General features: G+C 44.6%; 1 protein-coding gene and 1 long non-coding RNA gene across 2 annotated transcripts; one reads left to right on the forward strand and one right to left on the reverse strand.

The window, feature by feature from the left end:
* On the forward strand, positions 1 to 18,619 carry LOC124983368 (uncharacterized). The gene is made up of 3 exons (XR_007108407.1): positions 1 to 190; positions 4,225 to 4,337; positions 17,672 to 18,619. It is a non-coding gene; the product is annotated as an uncharacterized LOC124983368 (long non-coding RNA).
* Positions 16,119 to 27,291, reverse strand: Fgf6 (fibroblast growth factor 6). The gene is made up of 3 exons (XM_047550594.1): positions 26,946 to 27,291; positions 25,874 to 25,977; positions 16,119 to 16,295 (listed from the first exon to the last, which is right to left on the reverse strand). Exons 1-3 carry the CDS (start codon positions 27,289 to 27,291, stop codon positions 16,119 to 16,121), a joined length of 627 nt encoding a protein of 208 aa, XP_047406550.1.
* Positions 27,292 to 27,312: the final 21 nt, after the last annotated feature.

The raw sequence follows: 27,312 nt of genomic DNA on the forward strand, positions 1-27,312 counted from the left end.
TTTGCTTGGGAAATAGCTCACATGCAGGCTCTGCTGAGGAACCTTTCCTTGAGCCAGACGTCCCCACCCTCTGGGGCTGAGCACCCTCCCAGAGCCCCTTGCCCTTCCCATGGTTCAGACCTCAGCAGAGATGCCAAGAGCCCTGTCCTAAGGATGCTTCCAGCAAGTGACTTAGCATCAGGGGGATCAGGTAAGTCTCCTACTGTTCCTCCCTCTACTGGAGACCCAAACCAGCTGGCAGGTGGCAGGGTGGGCTGGTCAGGCACAGCCAATGTGGCAAAGGGAAAGGCCTGGGGGACTCTGGGTCCTGCCTGACTTCCATGCAGGGTTCCTTGTGGGTCCATATTCTCGACACAGAGCAGAGGCAGGAGCATTTCAGTTGTGCATGAGATTCTCCTGGGAGTCCTCCCACCTCTCCTCATCCACACTCCCAGGCAGCTATGGACACTGCACACGGAAGAGGCAGGAGGCCGCCCAGAGTGGTTAAGGATTCCAGGGCCCCCACATGCCCTTGTCCATCTGTTCTCTCATCCATTACTTAAGCAAATAATTACTATAAACATGGGCAAAGCCAGGGTAAGCGGAATCCGTCACTGCCCAGTGATAGCAAAGTATGTCAAGAATATGCACCTATTTAAGGTGGCTCCTTCAATCCTCACTGTACAGGTAGTGATGTGATCTACCTTCAGGTGAGGTAAGAAGCTCAGAGAGACCAGCTGATCTTCTGCCAGCTGGGTGTGGAGGGGAGATTCCAACTTATGATTCACCCTGCTTACACTGATTACAATAATCAACATACATAACATTTACCTATGTACAAATGGATTACAGGGGGAAAGGAGAGTAGGAGGCAAGAAGTTTCCAAAGGGCACGGAGGGGCTTTGGGATCAGCTGCCAGGTAAAATACAAGACACACAGTTAAACTGGGATTCCAAATGAATCTTAGTATGTCTCAAACAGAGCATGGGGACATATTTATACTGGAACATTATCCATTGTTTATCTGAAATCTTCACTGGGTGTTCTCTATGATTATTTGCTAGCTCTAGCAACCCTGTGTTGGAGAATGAAAAGACACATGGCCAGGGAGTCCAAGGATCCTGAAAATAAACTTTGCGAAATTCAAAGTATGTCATCAAGATAAGTGCATCTCTGTCCCCCAATGCTGTATGTGGGAGAGGATGCTACCCATTCCAGGTGGGAGAATTTGGTTGGAGGGAAGGAGAGAAGAGCTACTGATCCAGTTTTCTGGGACAACATGGATTGAGGGCATCATGCTAAGTGAAATAAAACAGATAGAGAAATATGATTCTACCTATAAGAGATGCTTAGACTAGGCAGTTTCCCAGAGATAGAACATGGAATGGTGGTGGCCTGGGGTTGGGGCGAGGGGGTGGGGTGTTATTGTTTACTGGGTGCAGAGCTTTAGTCAGGGATGATGAACCAGTTGTGGAGAGAAATGATGATGATGGTTATACACCGTGGGTGAGTACTTGATGCCACTAGACTGTTGCAGTTGCTGCTTTGTGTTGCTACCACAAACTACCTCAGGCAGCTAACTTATATAGAAAAACAGGTTTATTTGGCTCACAGTTTTGGAAGTTCAAAGTCCAAGATTAGGCAAAGTGGAGGAGTCCCCTTTTTTCCACCTCTGTTCAGGGTAGCAGATGGCAGTATTTCAGAGGGAGTGTGTATGGAGCAAACAGCCACATCTTGAATGGCAGCAGAGAGCCAGACTTGCTCCTCTTACAACAATCCTCTATAAATGGTCTCACGCCCTAATGACCTTAAGAACTTCCTGCTAAAGTTAACCTCCCAAAGTTTCTACCACCTCCCAAGAGCGCCCCTCTGTGGACAAGACTTCAATCGTGATGGGGCTGGTGGGGGGGCACCCCCAAACCATAGCCACTGTGTAGTTAAAATAGTTTTCAGTTAGGCCTGTTGGCCTGAGCCTTTGTCCCAGCTACTTGGGAGCTTGAGATAGGAGAATTCCTTGAGCCCAGGAATTTGGAACCAACCTGGGTAACACATCAAGACCCCTTCTCTTAAAAACCAAAGTATTTTTTTAACAAAAAAGAAGGAAGAGGAGGAGGAAGAAGAGGAGGAAGGGAAGGAGGAGGATAAAGAAAAAAAGAAAAGAAAAGAAAAAAAATTCAGTCCCAGGTCCTGAGTAATGCTCCAGAGTAGTGGCAGCCAGCTCCCATCTGGGTTGCCCCAGGCATGAGGAATATAGAAACCTAGGCAAAACTCAGGCTTTCCCTTGCTGCTGCATTTCCAGACTGCAGGGACCAGGAGTCAGTGCCAGCCAGGATGGAGAGAGGGGCATGTGACTCAGTGGAGGTCACACCGCGGGCCCAGGCTCTGGGAGCCCAGCCTCCAGCCTCCAGGCAGGGCTGATTCCTCTGCCTTACAGGGAGAGGAACACAGCCTCTGCCCCGCCACAGTGAGCTAATCTCCGAAAAGAGCTTGGAGCTCTTCGCAGAAAGATGGTCTATAAATACAGCACCTTCTCGCAAACCAGGATGCCAGGGGTGAGGGGCAGAACACCAGAGGGATCCCGATGGGGGAGGAAGGGTCCCAGGGCACTTAAATTTAGTCCAGGCAACTCAGCTCAGGCCACCGGCTGCCACAGCCCTGTGCACCATCCCCAGGAAGAACCACCTAGAGAATATCGTTTATTCTTTGTGATTTGGGAACTTCCTCTGTCCCCAAAGGCAGCCCAGGAGGGTCATAGATTAATATGGGGTTTTGGATACAGAGTATGAATTGCAATCGGCAGCTGCTCGGCATCCTCCCTGCTTGCTTAGGTGCCCGAGCTCTGCTAAATTCAGAGCAGACGGAGTTAGCTGCTGTTCAGACGGACCTTACAAGGCAGTTGCCAGGCTGCGGAGGCATGAGGCAAATACTTCAGTGACAGTTCTCAATCTGGTCACAGATCACCAGGGGCTTCTGTGAGCTTTGGTTTCACTAGTTAAATGAGCTAACATGGCAACTCTCTCCCGTCACCCAAACTATATATCATATATTATATAACTATATATCATAATATATATATGAGCACTGGTGATTGAATCCAGGAGCTTTTTATCTCTGAACTACATCCCCAGACTTTTAACTAAATTTAATTTAGAGACAGGATCTCACCAAGTTGCCCAGGATGGCTTCAAATTTGGGATCTTCCTGCCTGACTTTGAACCCCAGGCACTGCATTACAGGTGTGCACCACCACACCCAGCTGTCAAACAGCACTTTTAAAAAGAAATATTTCAAAACACCATCTTTAGCTTACCATTTAAAGTGAAACTCATGATTGATAGAACTTGCCTACACATATCATTTTTAAAAAGTCATAATGCCTCAACTGTAGAAGAAATAAAAGTAACTTAAAATACTTAGTGTCTGTACACCCAGGCACAACTATATTAAAAGACAGTGGAGTATCGGAACGCTTGTATCTAGTTACACTGAACACATTTGGAATCAAGAGAAGCAGGAAAATGCTTAGCTGAAAATTATGTGCCTTCTTGACAATTGAAATAAGAGTTTACTAAGTATGTGTGTGGGTTTATGCATGTGTGTTTATGTGTGTGTGTGTGTGTGTGTGTGTGTGTGTGTGTGCATGTGTACAAAGAGACAGAGAGACAGAGACAGAGAGACACAGGAGACAAAAGAGACAGCCACCATGGATGTGGGAGGTACGGTGGTTTTCCTGATAACTTGTTGCCACTAGTGGCATTAACATGGTATGATTTCCAAAACAGTGAGCTCTTCAAGAGTTCCAAACAAAACAAAATACAGTCTTCTCTGGATTTATACCCTAGTTGGAAAGTTCAATACATAGTAAACTGATAGAGAAAATGCCTTCTGCTTTACAGCAGAGTTTGATTCTAGGCTCAGAATTATAAGCAGGTGTTACACCTACGTGGCATTTTGAAAGTTGAGCAGAATAATTCTTCATGCTGGCGGACGGTCCTACATTCATCTGTGACCTCTGTTCATTGATGCCAGTGGTGTCCCCACTTTGTGGCATCCTCCCAAGGTGTCCAAAGGCTCCACAGAGACCCACTGATGTAACAGGTCTGAAAGTGCCTGGCACTTAGAGAAACAGTCCCCTTCTCCCTTCATTTCCTTTCCCTCCCGCCCTCTTTCTGTCTGATTCTAAGAAGTTAGAGCAGGGGAAAGGGATAAAATAACATTCTTTCTTTCTTTTTTTTTATTATGTAGAACTGAGAAAAAAAATCGACTCCACTGGGAAGGGATCCTAGGGGAGAGCCTCAAAGATCTCACTAAGAATCCATCATCAGAGTTGCTGTGGTCACAGATCACCAGGGCTTCTGGTAAGAACTCATTATCATTCTTCCTTCAGAATGATTCACCCTTCTCAAAACTCTTCTCGGAGCATCATCTCATTGGAATCCCATACTGATTCTGCGTGGTAGGCAGGGCAGGGATATAAGCTGCATTGAACAGGTGAAGCCCAAAGAATTTATGTGACTTGCTTGCCAGGGTCGGTCACGGGCCTGCCCTGTGTTTCCTTGCCGGTGGTCTTGGATGTTGCATTGCTGTGTGGTGAGCCAATGGATGTGTCTCCGTTAGAACGAGCACTCCCAGCAGGCAGACTCCTGTGTGTGTACACTCGCTCTCCCCTGTGTTCTCATGCACATCACTAGCCCAGTTATTTATAACTAATAAGTGGAAAACAAATATTTATTTAATTGATGAATTAGCAGTTTTCTTATTTCCAATCTTTTATCCTCCTCATGGATTCTTCTCTTAAAATAGTATTCCAGCATGATTTCTTTTTTTGTACTGGGGATTCAACCCAGGGGCACCTAACCACTGAGCCACATCCCCAGCTTTTAAAAAAAATGTTTATTTCTCACTGAGTTGCTAAGGAGCTCGCTTAGTTACTGAGGCTGGCTTTGAACTTGTGATCCTTCTGCTTCAGCCTCCTGGGGGTTGCCGGAACTACAGGCGCCCATCATGTTATTTCACGGCAAATATCTATACCAGTTCAGCACTGTCTACAAGATAAGTTTGAACTTCTTAGCTTGGAGTTCAAGACCTGTCTTCAATTTGCAACCCCTGCACACTCATCCATTTTGTCCACACTCTAAAACACCCTGCCTGCCTTGCCACGAGCAACTCACGTTTATCCAACACTTACTAAAGGACTTAGAGATAGGTACTATTATTATCCCATTGTCATTGAAGAGGAAACTGATGCTGAGATAACTTTCAGGAACCACGCAACTCTTCAGTGGCACATTCAAGACTTGACTCCCAGCTGTCTGCCTCCAGGTTCTTACTCTAACCCTCCCACTAAAGCCAATTCACTTTGTGCTTTGATACCTGGGCTGGGGCCTGTGCTCAAGCTCTGTAACTTAGACTGAGAAGAGGAAGGAAGTGTCATCCTTGCAGTCCCAGCTTATCCTTGCAATCCCAGCTCCTTTCTTCACTGAGTCACTTTTTCTTCTGCAACTTCAAATGTATTCTGACTAGCCTATAATTCTAGCTGCTTGGGAGGCCGAAGCAGGAGGATCACAAGTTTGAGGCCAGCCTGGACCACTTAGTGAAATTCTGTTTCAAAATAAATTTTAAATGGCTGAGGATGGAGTTCAGTGGTAGAGAGGTTTCCTACCATGTGCAGGGTCCTGGTTCAATCCCCAAGAGAGCAAAAGCAAACTTCAAATGTATTCTGATTTAAAGGGGCTCACCTTGGAAGGTTGCTGTCCATACAGCTCAGTGAGCTCTTTCCAAGCAAGAACTCTGATCTGCTTACTTTAAAAATCAGCATCTCAGTCAGGTGTCCTGATTGGTAATCCAGTAGATCTTTCTTGGAATCTAGTGATGAAGTCATTATCAGCAAGGAAATAACCACAAGGGGGCAGCACTACAGCTCTCATAATGGGCTGCATGCACAGTTCCATCTGGGAGACGGGTGTTGCAGGCTGAACACCCATCCTAAGGGACAGTGGAACCAAGGTAGAATAATTGAACTATGTTTAGTAAAATAAATAAATAAACAACAATGTGAAGCATAGGAGGAGAATATTTTAAAAAGTTGGAAAAAGAACAATTTGGGGGAAACTTTTGGAGTCCTAAAAATGTTTGGAAAATAGGAAATATAGCATTTCCTGCTGCCTATTATTTATTCTTCTTTATAAAACATTTATATCTTTAGTTTCCATAGCATAATTCTATTAGCCAAGAAACATGTACCATTTTATAATATAATGTTATATATAAACCTATAACACATTATAATAGCTGTTATTTAAGGAAAACATACATTTATGTCTACAAAGAAGACTAAAATAATTCATGCTATTTTCTATTACTCTGTCTTCAGATTGGCTACCTATTTTCCTCCTCCCTCCTCCTAATTGCTGTTTATGGATTTAAAATGTTCTAGGTCTAGAATTATGGATCATTTGTTTTTTTATTCATTTATCATTGTTTTGTCACCTCCCCACACACCAGTTAAAAATAAATAGGAGGCCAAGGAAATTCCAAGCTACTGTCTTTTCTTTTAGCTATTGGAGTTCAGAGGGAATTCACAGCTAAACCTGGAGAGAGATGGGGCAGGGCTGGGTGGAGAAGGGTCATAGGTCACTGGGGATGTGCAGGGAACTGTGGAACTCAAAGAGTTCATGCCATTCACCTACATCGTCGATGCTAAGACAATAAGGGGATTTCAGAGATGATTGGACTTTTGTAGAGTACCTTTTTTGTAGACTTTTTTGTAGACTTTTGTAGGGGACCTTTTGGAGGAACTGGAATACCTTCACCAGCCAAGAGAGAGAAACTTCAATTAGATCCCATGTGAGGCTTTGCATGCGTCCTGCAGTTTGATTGACACAGAGGGTTGCTGTGTGACTCCCACCTGGAAAATTCCAAGACTGGAGAGGTGTGTCTCCTTCCATCTCAGACTTGAGAGTGAAGGGCAGCTTGCTGCTGCTCTGAGCTCAGTCTTCATTTCTGGAGTTTGTGGTGAGGCAGAAAATCATGATGGAAACATATGGAAGTAGAGGAGTTCTTTTTCATCTCATGGTAGCAGGAAGCAAAGAGGAGAGAGGAGAAAGGCCAGGGCCAGTTATCCCCTTCAAGGGCACGTCCCCACGAAGCTGCACCTCCTAAAGGTTCCACCACCTCCCAATAGCACCACGGATTGAGGACCAAGTCTTCGCTACATGGTCCTTTGGGAGACATTTAACATAACACTGGGGTTTTCTATGTCCTCTGCCATAGGCATATTTTAATTTTATAATCTTAAGGAAATGAAAACAAACAGCATTATTTGACAAAGGAATGATAAAATTAAAATGACATAGGTAAGAGTGATACCCAGCTAAAGTTCTGAAGAGTCGTTCTGCTTGCCTGTGATGGAGGTGGGTGTGGAGGTGGAGGACAAGGCGTCGATGGGGAGGACGAGGAGCAGGAGCCTGAGGGAGTGTCTGCCAGTCACTACCTCTCGTGCTACTCCACCTGATGCCCAGGTCTACATTTCCTCATCTTCCAACTCAGGGTTCTGGACAGATCTTGATAACCCTCTGCCCTTATTGTATTTCCAGCAGGACTTTCAGGGGACTGGAGTTCCAGTGTAAGCATTGACAGTGGCATCTGAGAACTCTCTCCCCAGCCTGTATGTCCCTGCCTGGGTCTTCAATGAGAATTTCTTCCGTCTAAGAATTTCAGGCCAAATCAGATGGGTGTTCTCCCACAGAGCACCGTTTCTTAAGCTTGGCATCATTGATATTTGGAGCCAAATAATTCTTTATGCTAGAGGGCGCTCTTGTGCATGGTGGGATGGTCAGCCATATCCGTCGCTGATTCCCACTAAATGCCATTAGCACTACACACTCCCATTCTGTCATGACAATGGCAAATGACCCCTAGATGTCAACACCACCCCCACTGGAGAATTATTGCCTTAGAGGTAGCTAGGTGTCTTGCTTATCCAAAATAACAGGGCCCCCACTTTGGGGCTATTTGTGAGGATCTGATACACATGCCTGCCACTGGTTCAGGCTTCCCCAGATGGCAGTGGAGCACTGTTACTGATGGAATATTTATACCCGCATTCCCCAATTCACATGTGGAAGCCTTTACCCCCACCGCATGCAACTGTGCTTGGAAATGGGGCTTTTTTGGAGGTGATTAAGATTAAGGAAGCCACTAGGCTGGAACCCTAATCTGATAAGATTATGGCTTTATAAGAAAGGAAAGAGAGACCACAGAGGAAAGGCAGGGTAAGGACATAGTGAGATCATGGCTGTCTTCAAGCCAGGAAGAGAGGCCTCACCAGAAACCCACCTACAGCTCTTGATCTTAGATGCCCAGCCTCCAAGATCTATAAGAAAACGAGTTCCTGTTGTTTGACCTGCCCAGTCTGTGTTCCTTGTTACTGCCCCAACTGAGACAGGCACTCCATTCCCTTCTAGGAGAGAGGCAGCCGCCTGAAAACTGCAAGTAGTCATGCTTCAGGGGATATTTGTCAGGCCTGTTGGATGGAGGGTGTCCCACCAGAACCAGGTGGCAGGGCTGGTGTGTTCTTTGTAAAAATAACAACTATCCCTTAGAAAACTTGGAATGGAACAACCATTTGACCCAGCTATCCCACTCCTTGGCCTATACCCAAAGGACTTAAAATCAGCATATTACAGAGATACAGTCACATCAATGTTCATAGCTGCTCAGTTCACAATAGCCAGATTATGGAACCAACCTAGATGTCCTTCAATTGATGAATGGATAAAGAAAATGTGGTATATATATACAATGGAATATTACTCAGCCATAAAGAATGATAAAATTATGGCATTTGCAGGCAAATGGATGAAATTGGAGAATATCATGCTAAGTGAGATAAGCCAATCTCAAAAAACCAAAGGACGAATGATGTCACTGACAAGCGGATGATGACACATAATGGGGGGTGGGAGGGGGGCAAGAATGGAGGAAGGAGGGACTGTATAGAAGGATAAGAGGGGTGGGAGGGGTGGGGGGGAGAAAAAATAATAACAGAATGAATCAAAAACTATTACCTTAGGTAGATGTATGATTACACAAATGGTATGCCTCTACTTCATGTACAGAGAAAAAAGATGTATCCCATTTGTTTACAATAAAAATGAATTTAAAAAAATAACAAAGATCAATGATGATCCTTACAATAAACGCTTCAGTTGACTAGTCTAGAGAATCTTCTGCCCGTACAGCCTAGGTCTCCCAAATGGTCATGGTCATCAACTTCCCTCCTCCCTTTCAGGGAAACCTCCATAAGAATGTTCAACAAATGGAATATTTTGGTTGTTTGATTCTTAAAAAAACTAAGCACTAAATTCTATTTTTTGGGGGAGAGGGGCAGTTCCAAAATTTTATGTTGGAATATCTTTTAAAAATAAGCCTTTATTTCCTAATAAACACCTTGTCAATTGAGGAGTTTGCAGGTTTGAACCTGGAATGTCCCCCAAAGTCTCCTGTGGTGAAGACTTGGTCCACAACACAGCAACGTTCAGTGATGGGAATTTTGGGAAGTGATTGGATCTTGATGGCTCTGACCTCATCATGGATTGGTTGATGGATTAATCATTTGAATAGATTATTGGGAGATGGTGCAAATGATAGGAGGTAGAGCATGGTTGTAGGAAGTGGGTCACTAGGAGCATGCCTTGGGGACTCTATCTTGTCCTGGGCTCCCTTTCCCCTCTCTCTGCTTCCTGGTCACCATCAGCAGAGCAGCTCTCCTCTGCCACATCCTTCCACCATGATGTTCTGCCTCACCTCAGGCCCAGAAAAATGAGCCAACTGACCAAGAACTGAAACCATCAGCTAAAATAAACTTTTCCTCCTTTAAGTCAATTATGTCAGGTATTTTGGTTACAGCAACAAAAAGTTGAAAAAGTTGGAGTTTTCATTCTGAGAATGATTTCCTCTTGTATTCTATTGTAGGATAATACAGTGTGACCACTCAGGCTTCTCTGTATTCCTCCATCATTACTCTATCTAGTTGCCATCTTACCCAGCCTGGAACACACCAATAGAAACCTGTCCACAGACTCATCTCTCCAAGTTATTTGGCATGGACAGTTCTGATGACCTTTCTAAAACCCTTACCTGGTCCTGTTAACTTCTTAAACTCACCAAGGGCCTTTCATTGTTCTTGGTTTAAAATTCTAGCTCCTCAGAAAAAGAAAACAGGCACAAGAGATCACATATTGTATGATTCTTTTTAATGAAATATCTGTAAAAGGTAAAATGTGGAGATAAAAACTAGATTGGTGATTGCTTGGGGCAAAATAAGAAAAAATGTGCATGAAGGATCATGGTGGAGTAGCAAAAAAATGTTCAAAATCCGATTTCTGGTGATGGTTTGCACAATTTAGTAACTTAGTGATTTTACTCAAAACTCATTGAGCTACACAATTGATAAAACATATGATATGGAATATTTTTTAACACAAGCACCTTAACTTCACTTACCAGAAGCTCCATGGCAGTTGCTTACCACCCATCTCAAGCCCCATCTTGCCCAGCTCTCTGCACCCTGTACCTGCAATAACAGTCCTGTGTTAGGTCTTTGAAGGTGCCATGTCCTCCCCCTCTCCCTTCAGCAACACCTTCAAACACCTGCTGTGTTCCTCTCCCAGAGCACCCCTTCTCCCCTGCCTGCAGCCTCCACTCACTGCTCCAAACCTGCCTGACTTCCCCCAGAGTTCAGTTTTCTCTGAGATGGAATCTCTTACACACTTAGATAAGGTTAGGACCTTGATCTGGGCAGCGACAGCACACTCGAGTTTCCTCTTTGATGCCATTCACCACACTTTACTGTAATTACTTAGTGTCTATCTTCCTTATCAGACTCTGAGCCCATATATCATTTGTCACAGTGATATTCCAAGGGCTCAGCATGGTTTCTGGCACACTGTAGAAGCCTAGAAATATGAATTGCGTGAATAAATACAGGAATGAGATGCAGAGGCCAAAGGACCAGGCAAATCTTCCAAGAGCACATAGATTTATTCAGAACCCAGCTTGCTCAACTCAAGGCACATGTTCATCTACTCCAGGAAGTGGCAGGAGGAGATAGAAGAGGCATGTGGAAATAGGAAGGGCCAGAGCAGCAACATGGTAGTGGGGTCACAGGTCTAATGATAGGAGGTTCAGGAAGGGATATATAAAGGAGTTACTTAAACTCCTTGATCTTCTTCTTCTTAATTTAATCTATGAAAAGACTATAATTTGTAGAGGCTCTCCCAGCTCAGGTGTTCTCTATTTCCAGTCCTCCTACTAGATAGTGCTTTTTACAGTCAGAACTTCTGAGAGTGCATGCTATCAATGGAGACTCCTGGGCCCCACATATGATCCTAGGCCTCTGGAGTGGACCTTAGGATTCTACTGATAACATGCTCTTGGTGATATTTTTTAAAAATATAAGTTTGTGAGAGGGTGGAGGCTGTGTCTACTTTGTTCAGTCATATATCCCCCCAAACTAGCCCAATGCAGGAATGAAGGACTCAATAAGTATTTCTCCATGGATGAATGAACAAATGAATGATGAATGAATCCTATTGGTACAGAAATGCAATATTTCTGATTCTTACCAAGGCAGAGGGGAAGAGGGATTTGACCTCCCTGGGGCCTTGTGTTGCTTCCTTCCCCCTTCTATGCCATATTCCCCATTTGTAAGTAGGGCTGGTGGTCTAAGTGAACCCCACAACTTCTACCAGCCTTCATAATCAGCACCACCAGGAGTCTATGCTTTCTGTTTCCTCTGTCCATGCCTCCTTGAGATAGGGAAGAGAATTAAGATAAAAATCAATCACAACCCAGAAATTTGTTGTCAGTTTTAATAGGAGGGGTGGAGTGAAACAATTTAGAGAAACGTATAAAAAGACCTTTTACTTTTTGTTGGAACATGATATGGTTTGTGCATAGCACATACATATTAAAAAATAGAAGCATCACATTTCACAAGCACATGACTGAACAACTTCTGGGTTTTCCTATCCGCTGTACCCAAGTTTAAGGACAGCTCTGCACCGGGACCCAGCCTGAGGTACTTAACAAAAAGAGAACCACATCAAAACACAGCTGTTTGGGGCCGGAATTTCAGTAGTCCAATGAGGTATACAAGAATGGTTCTGTTATGGCTATCTATATGCTGCACTAGATTCAGGATCCAATTGGGGTATAATCATGTCCTCCTTCTTTTTTGGGAAGAGGAATTATTCACTCATGTGTAAGCATAGACTGTAGTATTTCTACATATCTTTCTAGCTTTGTCCTGAACATCCCTATCTTTTGGGCTTTTGGGAGAGGTGACAGGGGTGGCTGGTTCCTTGTGGGTAGGGAAGGAAGGAGCAACTACTGCAGACCCACTGGGCAGGCAGAGAGTGGCAAGCGACAGAGAATACCTTCTCAGTGATAACTGGCCCAGAGTCTTTGGGGAAAAGCATAGGGTTAGAAAGTTGTAGGAGTTTTCTAAATTGTGTCCACCTAAAAAGCAGAAGAGAATAAGGGGAAGAGGGGACATCTGGTATCTTGGGGGCCAACAACCCATTTGGTAGCTACATTGCCCCAGTGACCAGGGCACAATGCAGCAAAGGCAATGGGTGTCAAACACTGGGAGAAAGAAACATGACAGCTCATGGGCTCTTCCATGTCCTTCTTCCCCAAGGACTTGCATAGAGTGAGTACTTGAAGGATCTAAGTTCTTAGCATAGGAAAAGGGCCTGAAGCCTGCAAAGAAAGAGAATTTCAAAATGTCCAAGATAGCACTTGGGAAGGGAGAGAATTTCAAGCCTGGATTATTGGTCTGGGGAGAAGACTATATGTCTAAAAAGGAGAGATGTTTGTATCCTAAATCAGATGACAAGAGAAAATGTCCTCTTTATCTTTGTTAAGCCATAGAATAGCCCTAACCAAAGGCTTGAGTGTATGTGTGAGGGTGTGTGTGTGGCGGGGAGGTATTGTGGGATGGGGTGGTGGAGGGGAAAGCTGTGAAAGATAATGATAAGGTATTAATTACAAAATCATATATTGTTTCCCAAGGGAGTTTCCAAAATGTACAGAAAGTGGAAAGGGAGAGGTATTAAAAGGCTATGAGTGATCATTCAGACATAAGCAACAGCATGAACAAGGTATTTAAAATTTTCTGGTTTCCCATGAGGTCCATCCATGCCCTGGAGAGGATGGCAATTTTACAATGGTCCTGGGGCTCCCCACTTGCTTCTGAGCTAACCTCCTCCCAGATGAGAAGTCCATCTTCAGGTGTATGCAGATATGCTCTGCTCTTCTTTATCATTTGCTCTTAGAGAGGGAATAAGACAGCCTTTTGGCTCTTGGAACCCAAAGTTTGCATGGAGCTGCCAGAGAAGATTCAGGTTAGAAAAGAGTCCAATTAGCTACAAAACTCTATAAACCAGGTTCATTGCTCAGGATCTGGGGAAGGAAGGACTCAAATCATTCTTAGTACATCCTCAGTGAGAAAGTGGGGCTCACTCTATTCCCCTGCCTATGGCAACATCTGCTGCAGCCTTTTGGATCTAATGGGGCTGACAACTGAGTCCAGAACTCAAAGGACATTTGATCAGGTATAAGCAACTCTCCACACCTGTGCACAATAGCAGGAGAAAAGGAACTGAAATGCCCCTTGATATTCTTTAACCAATTTTTGTGGGTGGGACTTTTCTTCAGCCTAAGTCACTTTATAAGTAAAAGAGAAAGCCCTTAAGTGAATTCTTTTGCATAATAAAAATTTAAAAGCATCAACCATACATCCCTACATCCACAGATAATATTCAAGAGACTTAACAACTAGTATGGCGCAGGTCCTGGTACCAATTAGACCAGATCATAATTGGCGTCAGTCACAGAAAGTCAGTGTACTTGTTGACTACACAGTGGCTGAACATCAAACCTGCTTGATTCCAGGCATTTCATGGTTTCTTCTTCTCACACCTAGCATGAAAAATGGGTGTAGACATTTGGTAAAACTCCTTGTCAGGATGTGAGCAATTTGTGAGCCTCTAGAGAGATCTAGGAAAGGCCTAACAATCCAAACCTTGCAGACTGTTTAGAAGATTGTCTCCTCTGGTGCTAAGTCAGCTGAAGGACCTAGGAAGGAAGGAACTACTGCTTTAGGATATGGAACTTTTTTCTCTGATCCAGATCACCATTCAACCATCCACCCAGCCATCCTACATTCCCAGTTCCATCAGGCATGGATATGCACCTTAGGTCCTTAGTGCTTCCATTTCTGATGTGCTCTGTTAAAGAAACTGATTACACTGGACAAGGTCTCTTAAAAAGTGACCAACTTGGTCTCCTGCCTCCAAGCAGACCTGCATTTCAATGTTACCACAGTCAAGATGGACTGATTTTCTCACCCTTCCACTTGATCCAAGATCCAGCTCCTTTTAGTTTCCATCCAAGGCTTGGTTACATTCACACATGCTCCTGAGCCTTGACTGTCTGTTAAATCTTTGCTCTCACCTTGCTGTGGCTTTTACCTCTTCACCCAGCACATGCCCTGATACTTGTAGAGCAGAGGAGGCAGGCAGTACAGTGTCTCTCCCTGGGATTGCCAACCTCCATCCTCAACTCAGAATCCCTCAGCCTAAATCTATCTATAGAGGCACGCATCTACGAATAGAGAGGTATGTTGAAGATGAAGGTATTTGCAACAGATGAGGGATTGTCTTGCAGGCCGGGGCCCCTGAGAGTAGCAGAGGGTGTCAGGTCATTTTGTAACTCGATGGTTCACATATGCCGAAAATATTTGCACTCTGATATGGCTCTCTCTGGTTTCAGATTTAGGAACATTCCAATGGTTCAGGAATCTGAAGGCTCCAGGCAGACCACATTTATAGTCACTTGGGGAACCTCTGCTTTAAATACTCTCAAAGGACAGGAGGCAAGAAGGCATGGTACAGCGAGGAGCCACTTCAGCTTGGCTGCTTGATCTCACAGGATTAGCACTCCTCTCCTACTGTAGGGAGTCAGGGGGCAAACTCTGGAGGTCATGGTGCCCATTCTGTTGCATCCAGGGTGCTGCGTGTATGCGAGATGAAGCCGACCAAGAAGGAAGTGAGAGTATCAGATGAGAACTTGGGTGAGTTTCCTGGACATAGCTGGAGAGGAATTATCATCTGTAGTCCAAAGCCTCTCTACTTCCTTCATGCCCTATTTTGCATCCCCTTCCTTGCCAAAGAGGTTGCCATTATTAGGATCCTTGTCATCTGAGGTTAAAATAAGACCTGGTTCAAAGTGAGGAAAAGTTATGGGCAGGCAGCCTGGCCCTTACTTGTTCTTGGAGCACACACGCATGGAGTCCTCCAGGCAGAACAGCTTTCCACAGAACATCCAGTCCCTCCTGCTGCCTCCAGCAGATCTTCCTCAATTGCCCTGGGCACTGCTCTGCCACTTTCTTCCAAGAAGGGAACCCCTTCTACCCCATTTCTTTGATGATGCATCCCAACTTCCCTAGAACCCCCACAGGCACGAGGCTTGGGGCACCTGATCACTCTTTTCCTTGTTTGCAATGAAAGTTTACACCCTCTTGCCCTGGCCTCTCTGCACTCAGAGGACAGCTGCTCCCTACCACCCATGTCGCCTATGCAGTTAACGACCCCTGAATGAAAAGATGATTGGAAAGAGGCAGAATGGGAGCATAGATCAATCCTTCTGGCTTGACAGGTGACATTTTTGCAGGAAGATTCCTGCAGTGATGATACCAGGGGAAAGAAACTCGATGCTCTGAAATGCCTTTGCTCTGAGAAGATATACAGAGATGTACGGACATACACGGATACACACATACTCCCACCCCGGCCCTTTCCTGTGCACACAGTCACATTCCACAAGTGTCATCTATACCTTCTCTTCTCAGGTGAGGTCAAAGCACAGGATCCATCACCAGTCTAAGATGCTGATGACAACACCTCACTTGGGTGGGTTAAGTGCCATCAGGTAGCGGAAACCAACTCAGGTCTCTCCAGGCACAAGATAAGCCTGATTCAGAAGTCATAGACAATAAGGGGGATTGTTCACTTGTGCAAAATTCCAATAGAAAAGATATAGCTGTCAACCTGTGAGCCTTTGTTCATGGGTCCTTATATCCTGGGAAGAAAGTGAGTGACAGTCATGATTGGAGACACCTTGCTGCCCCGCTTTACTCGTCCATATTTGCTCAGTGCGATGTAGGTCCCTCTGTACAAGTCTGACTCATAGGCGTTGTAATTGTTGGGCAGGAGGGTTTCTCTGAACTTGCATTCTTCTTGGAAGCTGGGCTGTGGAAGAAATGCACAAACAGCAGAGATTCAATAACACATGAGGAGTGCTGCAAATGGCAGCTGAGTCACGTACAGTAGGCCCCTCTGCCAGTGTCCCCTTCCTTCCCTTTGTAAGACAAGCACCACAGGGTCTAAGCCATCCTGGAACAGAATTTGGGAAGTTCGATCAGGGAGAAACTTCAGATCTCTCATGGCTCCTCCTCACAATGAGGAAGCCAAGGGCAGATACGGATGGTCCGTCCTGTGGAGCGGGATGCAGCCAAAGCTATACCATTCAGGTCTCCTGACTTCTAGGTTAGGACACTTCCCACTTGTCCTTAGATGATAATGCATTCCATTCAGTGAAAGGACTAGGGCAGGCTACAGGAAGCTGCTTTCTCAAGCCCACTGTGAGAGATTGTCTAGTGGAGTAGGATTGAGACCTGTGGTTTTATTTAATGACTTTTCTACTTCCTGGTTGTATGGGCTCCAGAAGTTTCCTCCCTTCTCAGCCTCAGTATGTTTTGTGCAAACTGTGTGTGGTGGGAGCTGGTGGGGGTGGTGAGTGGAGGGGCAGGGAGAGAGATGATCTCTTAAGTCCTTCCCAGTACTTTCTTTCCAATTATGGTCCCTCCCTCCCCAAGTTTGCTATTCCTCAAAGAGGCCCATTCTTGGTTTTGACTTTGAATTGGGAGATGTCTGGTGCCTCCTAGACATTTGTTGTTCTCCAGGACCATGCAGGAACAGAGACAGTAAGGTATAGCAATTTTTACCTGAAAAGGAACCTGGTTCCCAATGTGGTAGGTGGTTCCAACAATAAATGGCCCCCTTCAAGGCTACTTTGGTCGACATTTGTGTGCACAAGTTCAGAAGACGAATGTTGGATTTTCTGTCACATATCAACAATTTCATTCCCAATAAATCATCCAAGTCCCTCATTCTTCCTAGAAGAAAAGGGCTCCTTCCTCTCCAGCCTTTCTGGGTCACTGCTCTGGGGGAGTCCATAGGGACTTGAGGGATTTAGAGGAAGAAAGAGCAAGGTGGGAGCCAGGAGACTTTGAATCTAGACTTTAAAATAAGTACAGAATGAAACTGAAAGAAATAGGTGGAGTAAAATTTCTGCCTCCTTCCTGCTGACTAAAGTCATTTGTTATAACCCCACCCTCTCCCCCCACCCCCACCCCACACTCAATAGCCACCCAGTGGTGCTAGAGGTATCCTCTGACTATCTCTATAGAAAACCTACTGTGAGCATCCTGGCCTCACTGTTAAGAGGTGTGATAAGGAGCCTGCTCACTAGCATCCCAGACTCTAGAACCCTTTGGGACTGACCTCTCTGAGGTCACGTAAATAGCATCTGATCACTGTTTTTTTTTTTTTTTTTTTTTTTTTAGGTTTTCCTTTTCTGATAGACTCCAAGATCCCTAGGACAAGGACAGAGTCTGCTTTGGGATATGATGCTGAATGAATGATGATTTAATAAGAGCAACACCGAAACACCAGAGGCTCTTTCAATGTGGTAGGAGAGTGAGCTAGGGGCCAGCAGGGCCCATGTGAACATTGCAAACCATCTCCCCCAACACACGGCTCTTATTTATTGTTTACAAAGCCATTCACATACGTTAATATGCTTGAGATACACATGAAAGTCTTCACTGTCTCATGCACATCACACCAGGAGGTGGGATTTCCCTTACTATTGGTGCTCAGTAAATATTTATGGAATGAATACAGGAAGGAATGACCACAAGCAGAGAGAATGAACTCATCAAAGCAGGTAAAGAGCATATTTGCACCAAAGCTTTGCATTTCCACTCATGATAATCACATCTTATTAGCCATGTGAACTGGGACAGATTATTTAACCTCCTAAGTCTTGATTCCCTCTTCTGTAAAGTGGAACAATGAGAACAATTATACCACAGAACTGGAGTGAGCATCAATAGAAATCATGCATGGAAAATCCTGGGTCCAAGGCCTGGCCTGTGTTCTGATTTAATCACAAATTTCCTTACCACAAAACCCCTAAAAGGATTTTCTTACTCTGGATCACTAATCCCATAAGATTTCCTGTGGGTTATTGGACAGTTTAGCTTTTAAGCTTTGCAGTTTCTGACTAAGTGACTGGGAGATGGTGAGCTAGCAGGGACAAGCACAGAGGCAGGATGAGGAGGAGGTGGTGCCAGCCCTGGTACCATGCAGACCACCAGGAGCCTCTGAATGGTGGATTCTCCACCTGTGCATGGGATATAGAGTCAGCTACAGACTCAAGATCATTGATGAGCAAAGCTTGGGAACCATAGCACTAGAAGTCAAATTCGGGATTGGTTGTGAAAATTAAACGGAAAATAAACTACACTAATTAAAAGTCTGGTGCTGATCAATGAAAAAACAGTCCAGCAGTCAATCAAACACATATAAAAATGAATCTAATATAAATATAAAATAAAAGTAGCATTCAAATCACTGGAGAAAACAAGGTGCTGGAATGACTGGATAAAATAATAATAATAATAATAATACAGTTTGATGTGTGACTTCATTCCTTGTATCAAAATAAATTTCAAAAGGAACAATAATTTAAACATAAAATCTAGAAAATTAAAATCTAGAAAAAATTTTATTCTATTTTGAAAAATTATAATGTGTGTGTGTGTGTGTGTGTGTGTGTGTGTGTGTGTGTATTTCTGGGGATTGAACCCAGGGCCTCACATGTGCTAGACAAGCACTCTAGCACTAAGCTACACTTTCAACTTTTTAAAAATTTTATCTTGAGACAGGGTTTCCCTATGTTAGCCAGGTTGATCTTGAACTTGTGGTCTTGTGGCCCTCCTGCCTCAGTCTCTCAAGTAGCTAGGATTACATGCATACACCATCAAGCCTGGCCAAAAATGTTTTTAACAATCTCAGAATAAGAAAGATCTTTCTAAGCAAGATTTTTTAAAAAATCAGAAACCATTTTAAAAAACTAACACATTTGACTTCTGCCTGAAAATATTACCTTAAACCAAATAAAAATATAAGTGGCAAACTGAATGATAAAAATATTTACGGTGCTCATATGTCAAAGAGAACATTTTGTTACTATAGTCAGAACCCTTAACTTACTGGAAATGAACATTTATAAAAAATAAAGTTTACAGAAAAGGGGATAATAGCATTTGAGCATAAGAAAATATTCCTAATAAGAGAAATGTATATTATAAAAAGAGAGAACATTTTCAATGATCAGAAAAGTGTTTGATACTATACTTCTGTTGGTGAGTGTATAGAGACAAGGAATGGTGTGTACATTGTTATACTGTCTATAAGGACTTGACAATGTCTACCCCAAAAATGGAGAGAGCAAAGCATCAGCAATTTCACTTCCAGGAATTTTTCCTATTGTCATGTGCCTACATGTGCCCCCAAATTACTGCAGCATTATTTACAACAGTAGAACACCAAACACAATGTATGGATCAATTAAGAGGGGCATGTCTGAGTCACTTATGGTGGATCCATGTCATGGAATAGTATCTCATGAAAAAATAAGAGACCTCTTGGTGTACGGATACAAAAAGTTCTCCAAAACATATTGCCAAGTGAAGATTCAAGGTCTGAAAGAGTGTGCAAAGTATGTTTCTGTTCATGTGATTTTTTAAAACATGATGCCTGCGTGTGCATGCACATGCACATGTGTGTGTTATTCCTGGAGTGGTTCATGAGGACCTGGAACAGTGGCTGCCTCTGGAAAGTCCCTCCTTGGCAATGACGCTTAAGGTCCATGGAAGATTCTTTGATCGTTTTTCTCCCTTAACCATGCTCATATGTTACCTGTGTGAATAAGTTTATTATTTAAAGTGGGAAAGGGATTCAGGGTAGAAGATGGGCTAGGAAACGTTTCTATCAGAAGCGGGTGGTCTGTCCTAGTGGTGTCATGGCCCTCTCCACCCACCTGCCTTTCCCTCTGTTCTAACTTTACATGTCCCTGGAGAGGAACCCGCCCAGTCAGTTTCCAGGAGAATTTATTTCTGATCTGGATGGTGGTTAAGGGGGAGGTTGTGTGTTCTCTTTGCAGACTGGAAGGGAGGAAATCAGATCTTAGGGTGGAGGGAGTGGGGCAGAGGAAAGGGGAGGTGCTGAATGATTCCCTCAAGAAACACAGGACGTTGCCCACATCCCACTGTCTAGAATGTATCCAAGAGCCAGCCTTTCCTAAGTGTCTGTGTCCCCTAAAACATCAGTTAAGAGTGCATGATTGCGGTGGTATACACAGATGGCCCTATGTGTACATAGGTTCTGCATCCCTAAGTTCAATCAATCATGGGTTGAAAATATTTGTAAAAAGGATGGCCTCTGTATTGAACATGCATAGATTTTTTTCCTTATCATTCTTCCTGAACAATAGAATGGCAGCTATTTATGTAGCATTTACATTATATTAGGTATTAAAAGTAATCTAGAGATGATTTACAAGAGGATGTGACTGGGTTATGGGTCATTATATAAGGACTTGAGCAGAACTGGGTATCCATGGGTTACCCATTTCCAGAAACCAGTTTCCTAAGGATACCAAGTTATACTTATGTGTTATATATGTTATACTTAATATATATATGTGTTATACTTAATTCTCTGTTCAACAGATTATTTTTTTCCAGTGCCATGGATGGAACCCAGGCCTCAGACATGCTAGGCAAGAACTCTGCCACTGAGCTGCATCCTAGTGCTGTTCATCAGATTTTGACTATTCAACCCCCCCTCCTCCGCAACACACACACACACACACACACACACACACACACACACATACACCTTTTTGGAAGATTACTACTTCAGTTTCTTCTCATTCTGTCCTTTCTCTCTAGCTCATCTCCTACCCTTAGCTCCCCCCACCCCAGAACTCTATACAAACCTAAAAAGCAAACAGAACTAGGTGAAGTTTCCTTCAGCAGCCCTCTGCTTTTCCCCTACTGGCTCCTGTCATACCCATCCTCCAGGGGGTCCAGGTGGCTAGGGGAAGCCTGTGGCACCATGTGGAAGCAATGGATATTCCCTGGACTCTGCTGGAGTGGATGCTTCAGGTTGATGGGATTTTCCCAAAGACCAGAGCGATGCTCAAGACCCAGCCTCTTAATTCATCTCCATCATATCCTGGAGCTTAAGGTTCTCATGGCTCAGGAATGTTGGCTCCTCAGCTCTGGTGAGAAAAGCACTCGAGCCAAGTGAATGTCCTGTTAATAAAAGCAGCTACCGTATATTATTACTTGAACAAATGAAAATAATTCCAGCAGATCACATTTCCTGGGCCTGCCAGGCTCAAGCACTGACGTGACAATGTCTTAAATTCCACGTAGGTCTAATCAGACCCATGCGGAACCAAACTTCACATTTAAAAAAAAAGAAAGAAAAGAAATGCATTCATCTTTCACTGTGGGGAAGAATAACAGGAGCACATCTCTGGGTGTTTCAGGTAAGTTTCCTCTGGCAGAAACGCCCTGAAAAATCTGAGGGAGACAAGATATTCATGCCCTTGTCTTCGGCCAGAGCTAAGTTACTCCAGTCTTTAAAGATCCTTATCCTCTGTCTGCTTTGACTATTGCCCTATTAGTCCTGGTTGTTATGTATGTGAGGCGGGCAGAGGCACAGGGATGGAGTAGAGTGGAAGGAGTTCGGAGATGAAGGAAAAAAAGAAAATCATGTCCTAAGATGCTTTCCTTTTGTAGTTCTTGATTGCTTCTTCTGTTCTTTGTTGAATGTTTTCCAACTCTGAAGATGCTAGCATTTTCTAACCCCTTTTCCTAACATACAATTGTTAGGAAAATTGCACTGTCAATTGCACTGTCTAAATTGCACTGTCAATTTAGAAATGTTGGAAAAGGTCTTCATCAGATGTATCTCTTCTCACTCCTGTATAGCCCTCTGAAGCAGCTGGTGTTTTGTCTGCAGGGCTCAGGCGCTCATTAGCACAAAAGTCTCTCTTTTTGTATCCTAGGCCATTCTCTCTGCCCTTCCACTTTGGTGGGTGTCCATTGTCCCATCCCCTCAGGAACTCCATCCTCTACTAGGTGGGAGTAGCAGCTAACAGAAAGAAGGAGGGACTTGGTCCCCCTTCCCCAACACAATGCCCAGGTAATCATCAGGGAGCCCTCTACAGATGAAACGGATTCGGATTTTGTGCTTTGTACTTGTCAAACTACTATTAATTAGAAGCGTGTAAAGGCTGTTATGATTATTAAAACTAAAGTCCCTTAAGAGTATAACTGAATTACTAGTACCTTGTTTTTAATATGTAGTTTTCTTAACAAATGGGTGTCAACAGAAACACCATCAGTTTAAGTTCCTTGCTGTTTTTTTTTAAAGTTTTGTTTTAATTTGAGACAGGATCTCACTAAGTCGCTAACTGCAATCCTCCAGTCTCAGCCTCCTGCGTCGATAGAATTATAGAAAAGTGTCCCCCACGCTCAGCTGTTTCTTAATTTTAAAAGAAAACGAGAAAGTTGGAACTCACTAATTTCAGCCTCAGTCTACACCTGAGGAGCCCAGGCCCAGAGACGCTCGGGAACTTTGCTCAAAATAAGACACTAGAAACCGGAACTGCCAAATGCGCCTGCGCTATGGGCCTTCTGCGCATTGTCTGAGGAGTGCTGAGGCGGGTCTGCACATAGCTGTGATAGGACACTGTGTGTGAGACCTTGGACACGCGATCTGCAAAATGAGGTTGCAGATCAAATGTGCCTCCCAGGGAGCGCTGCGAGATAATGCTTGTGAAGCACTCTGCAGGGTGTCGGGCAAACAGTAGGCGCTCAATCCAGGTTAGCTATTTATATTGTCTAGGAGGGGAGGCAAACTACCCTCTGAGAGGCAGTAACATGGGAGGCCACTTTTGGTGGGTTTTGTTGGCTCTCATTCTCTGACTACAAGTTGCCACCTGGTCCCCTCACCAACACTCTCCACCCCGGGAGGGTTCCCTTCCCCACAAGAGAAATTCCATTTAACTGCAGTAGCAGCTGAACCACCAGAACGAGGAGGCAGCTCAGGGGGCTTAAAGGGAAATAGTGTGAATGAAATCATCACCCAGCAGGAGTCTTCCTGGCTCCGGGGGATCAGTTGGCAATTGTTTTTTTAGATTGTGATAATGGCCCCTGAAGGGCAGAAGAGAGAGCTGGTAGGGGTTGTTCAGGAGCATCTGGTCTCCAGCCACAGGAAACATCAGGTGCCCAGGCTTGGGCACAGCTGTCTAGCCCCTCTCTCTGGCCCGGGGTCCTGGGAGGACAATCTCCCACCTTGGAGAAGATGCTCTTTGGCCAAATGCTGCTGGGGGTGGTGGGGTGAGGAGGGGTGAGACTTCTCCTGGCCTCTGCTGGGTTAGTGAACCCAACTGTTCATCAATCCACTTGACCCCATCTGTAGTCATTTGCCTGATGGGTTGGGGTGTTCCACACTTCAAAGAGAAGTCTGCTTAACATTTGTCACTCTGAGTGCTTTTCCCCCTTTGAGGTGTTTTCTCTGCTAGATCTTATATTCCTTGCCTTTCCCAGCTTTTCCTATCAGGACCAGGAGGTTTACAGTTGAAAATGCACAAATTTACCCTAGATTTGTGCTCCTCCCCTCTCTCCACAATTGAATTCCTTTCTGGGTAAGGAGAAAGAAATGCTAGTTTTACTATTAAGGGTGGTAAGACTAAAAGTTTATGTAATTTGTACTTCCTTCCAGATTTACCTGTTAAAATCCCCTGCTCCTGAAGTAGACAAAGGAGATTGAAGGAAAGCGGGAGGATGTGATAGGGAAAGACAGTGGAATGAGTCTGACCTAACATTCCCAGGTACACATATGAATAAACCACAGCGGATCTCACCATCACATACAGCCACAAGATGCTAATTAAAAAAAAAAATAATAGCAGAAAGATCAGTAGAGTAGAGGGAAGGGAACAGGGGGTGGGAAGAAGGGAGGGGAAAGGGAAGTACTGGGGACTGAATTAGAACAAATTATAATTATGCCAACATATAATTTTGTCTTTATAATTATGTCAAAATGAATTCTATTGTCATGTATAACTAACTACAAAGAACCAATAAAAATATGAATAAATAAATAAAATCTCCTACATAGTCAACAACCCAAATTCCCAGCTCTCCAATTCAATGGGAATCTGGGCACTATTCGGGCTGGTGAGAAGGTGCTTTTGGGGAGGATTCACCCCGTGAAAGGGGTGTCTGCTCCACTAAAGTCTCTGGTTGCTCCCAGGCTGCTTCCTTGTCCTCCCTGTCACTTTTCCAGAGAGAGGTAAAGAGGTCGTTGGAGAATTCTAACCCTCAGGCTGTTTCATTTCAGGAGCCCTCCAATTCTCAGGGCTAGTATAACACTAGGGCAACATGACTCCCTGGCCTCCAGAAGCCCTATAGCCTGGTGGTCCCTACGCCTCCTGTGCCTCAAATACAAATAAGAAATTTAAAAAAAAAAGTGCAAAACAGATTTTCAGTCCTCATCCCAGTCCTGCTGAATAATAATCTATGAAGTAGCTCCTGCAAGGTGATATGGATGCACACTATCCACAGAATCAGGAGGAGACCACGGGTTTTCATCCATGCTATGTGTCCCCATAAACCAACCTAGACTTTAAAATGTTAGCACTAAAGGTTATGAGCAGAGGCCATCTGGTCAACCTACTCCAGTATTTAAAAGGTCTCTTTTGCAGGGACAGCCCCCTGCAACCCAGCACCAGCCCCAGATCTGTTTGTTCACTTCCTGATCCTCAGTTTGTCCTCCAAGAGGCAGTAAAACATCCCTCCACACCCTCCCCATAAATAACTCTGGTCTTACTTGAAGATTGCTCCGAGGTCTTCCTTTTTAGCTTCCTTTCTGCTGTCAAAAGAACTCAGTTTTGACAACTTCATCGGAATGTTTAAAACCCATATTTTAGAATAAGCCAAATCATGGGCTGAAAATCCCAGGAGAGTTAAAGAGAGAAGAAATTTTGATTAATGTGCTTAGATGTTGGTTACTGTGCCAAAGTGCCAGCATTTACCCTCCCAGAGACTATCTATGGTGGCAGAGGGAGAGGTGGGGCCCGTGCCTGCCAAAAGGGTGCAACAGAGGAGATCCTTCTCTAGCCTGCAGGATGGAATACCAGAGGACATAAGACCTTGGAATAAAATTTCAACACAATGATGAAGATGGGAAATGGGCTCCATCTCCATGGTCCCTGTGGCAGTCTAGCTGGGATGCCTCTTATAGCACACCCAGGCTGAACTCTGATCCACAGGCCTCTCCAGTTCAGGGAATCAGACCTGCCCATGAGCCTGGATGGCTGCTTTATGCCAGAGTGCAGATCTCTCTGACCCAAGAACTCCCTGCGCTATGGTTTCTTTACATCCAAAGGCCCTGGCAGATGGATCAGCAAAATCACAGTCTGATGCAGAAGTCAATTAGTTCTGAAGTTGACAAAGCAGGAGATTCTAGGAGCCCTCACTTGCAAGGGCTCCTTTCACAACCCCTTCTTTTCTCATTTTGGATAAAGATTTACTTCTCTGTACTGTATTTGTGTTTTTCTTTCAATTGTGTGTCAGGCCTCATGCAACCTGGAGCTTCCCCTGGCCTAATGAACTCACCGTGGTGTACAATCTTCCTTTACTGTTCATGGCAACGAAGAGTGCACTTTTCACTCCAAAGAGACTCACCACACCTCGCTCCACTGTGGAAATTTCCAGCAGGCCTGACAAGGAAATGGGGGCTATATTACCTAAGGCTTATACAAATCAGAGTGGGGACTCAAGCCCCACCAGGGCATCCAGTCTGTCCCTTTCCTCCTAGATAGCCAGACCTTCCATCACCTCTGTCCTTGAACTCTCTAATTTTAGGAGATCCCATTGCTAGATTCGTCATGTCTAGCCACTATCCTCTTAAACATCAACTCTGCAAGAAAAGGTTCCATATCAGAGCTAGGGATTGCAGTGACCACCATGCATCTATTTAAGATAAACTTTGGATCTGAACTTTCACTGAATCAGTCCCTCAAGATCCTTGACTTGGGCAAAAACATGCATGCTGATTATTATTATTATTATTATTTAATATAGGCTCACATGTTTCAACAAATCTCAACCCATCTTATCTGGCAAACGTTGCAGCTACACAGAGGCTGATGGCTTGCCTGGATCCTGCGGTCCCCATCCTGTCTCTGCTAGGAGACTATGCATTATGTATCAACTTGTAGTATAAGGACCCGGGGACAAAGGGAGCAGGTTGAATTAAAGAGAAGAATGTGCTTCAGCTGGGAATTTTGCAAACCATTTGCCTTTCCTTCTCAGAGGGAAACTGAATAAAAATAAGTTCATGTCTAATTTGGTCCAAGAATCCTTACTCAGTCTCCCCACTGCTGCTCCATGGCTTTCCAGGCTGATGGTTCCTAGTGGTCTTATAAGACCTCAGATGGGCCAGTAATACTGAAGCGATTAGTTCCACAGGGACTCCATAGGGTGATGGCAAAGGCCACCAAGATGCTCAGATCTCAGCATATTGAGTTTGCACCTAGGCAGGATCCAACCAGGGTATCTAAATAGTGCATAACATTTCTCCCCCTTTATAGTAGGGCTCCACCCACCAGAACAAGACCCCTTCATCTTTTAGTTCTGCTACAGCCCAAATTCCCAAATGTCCCATTTGGGTGCAATTGTCACTCACTGTAGGGGTTCTCCTCGTGGGTTCCGCTGATTCTGCCGTCGGGGGCCACCTGGAGGTGAAAGCCAATGCCCACGTTGCAGTAGAGTCTCCGCTGCCGCTTGATCCCCACCAAATAGCCACTTTCCCAGTTCACTCCGGCAATCTCTCCAGCAAGCCCAGCTCGAGACCTGGATAGCAGGGTGCCCCAGCCTCTCGAGTCCAGCAGCGTACTGTTGGCGCGGGTGCCTGCAGGCGAGGGCACCACCATGCCCACTAGGACGCCTAGGAAGACGAGAGCCTGCAGCGTGCCCTGAAGACGTCCTGCTCCCCGGGACATAGTGATGAACAGCCTCTGTCCCAGGGCCATCCACCTTGCCTCTCAGGCACG

This window comes from Sciurus carolinensis, chromosome 4 (assembly GCF_902686445.1).
Source record: "Sciurus carolinensis chromosome 4, mSciCar1.2, whole genome shotgun sequence".
Lineage (NCBI taxonomy): Eukaryota > Metazoa > Chordata > Mammalia > Rodentia > Sciuridae > Sciurus > Sciurus carolinensis.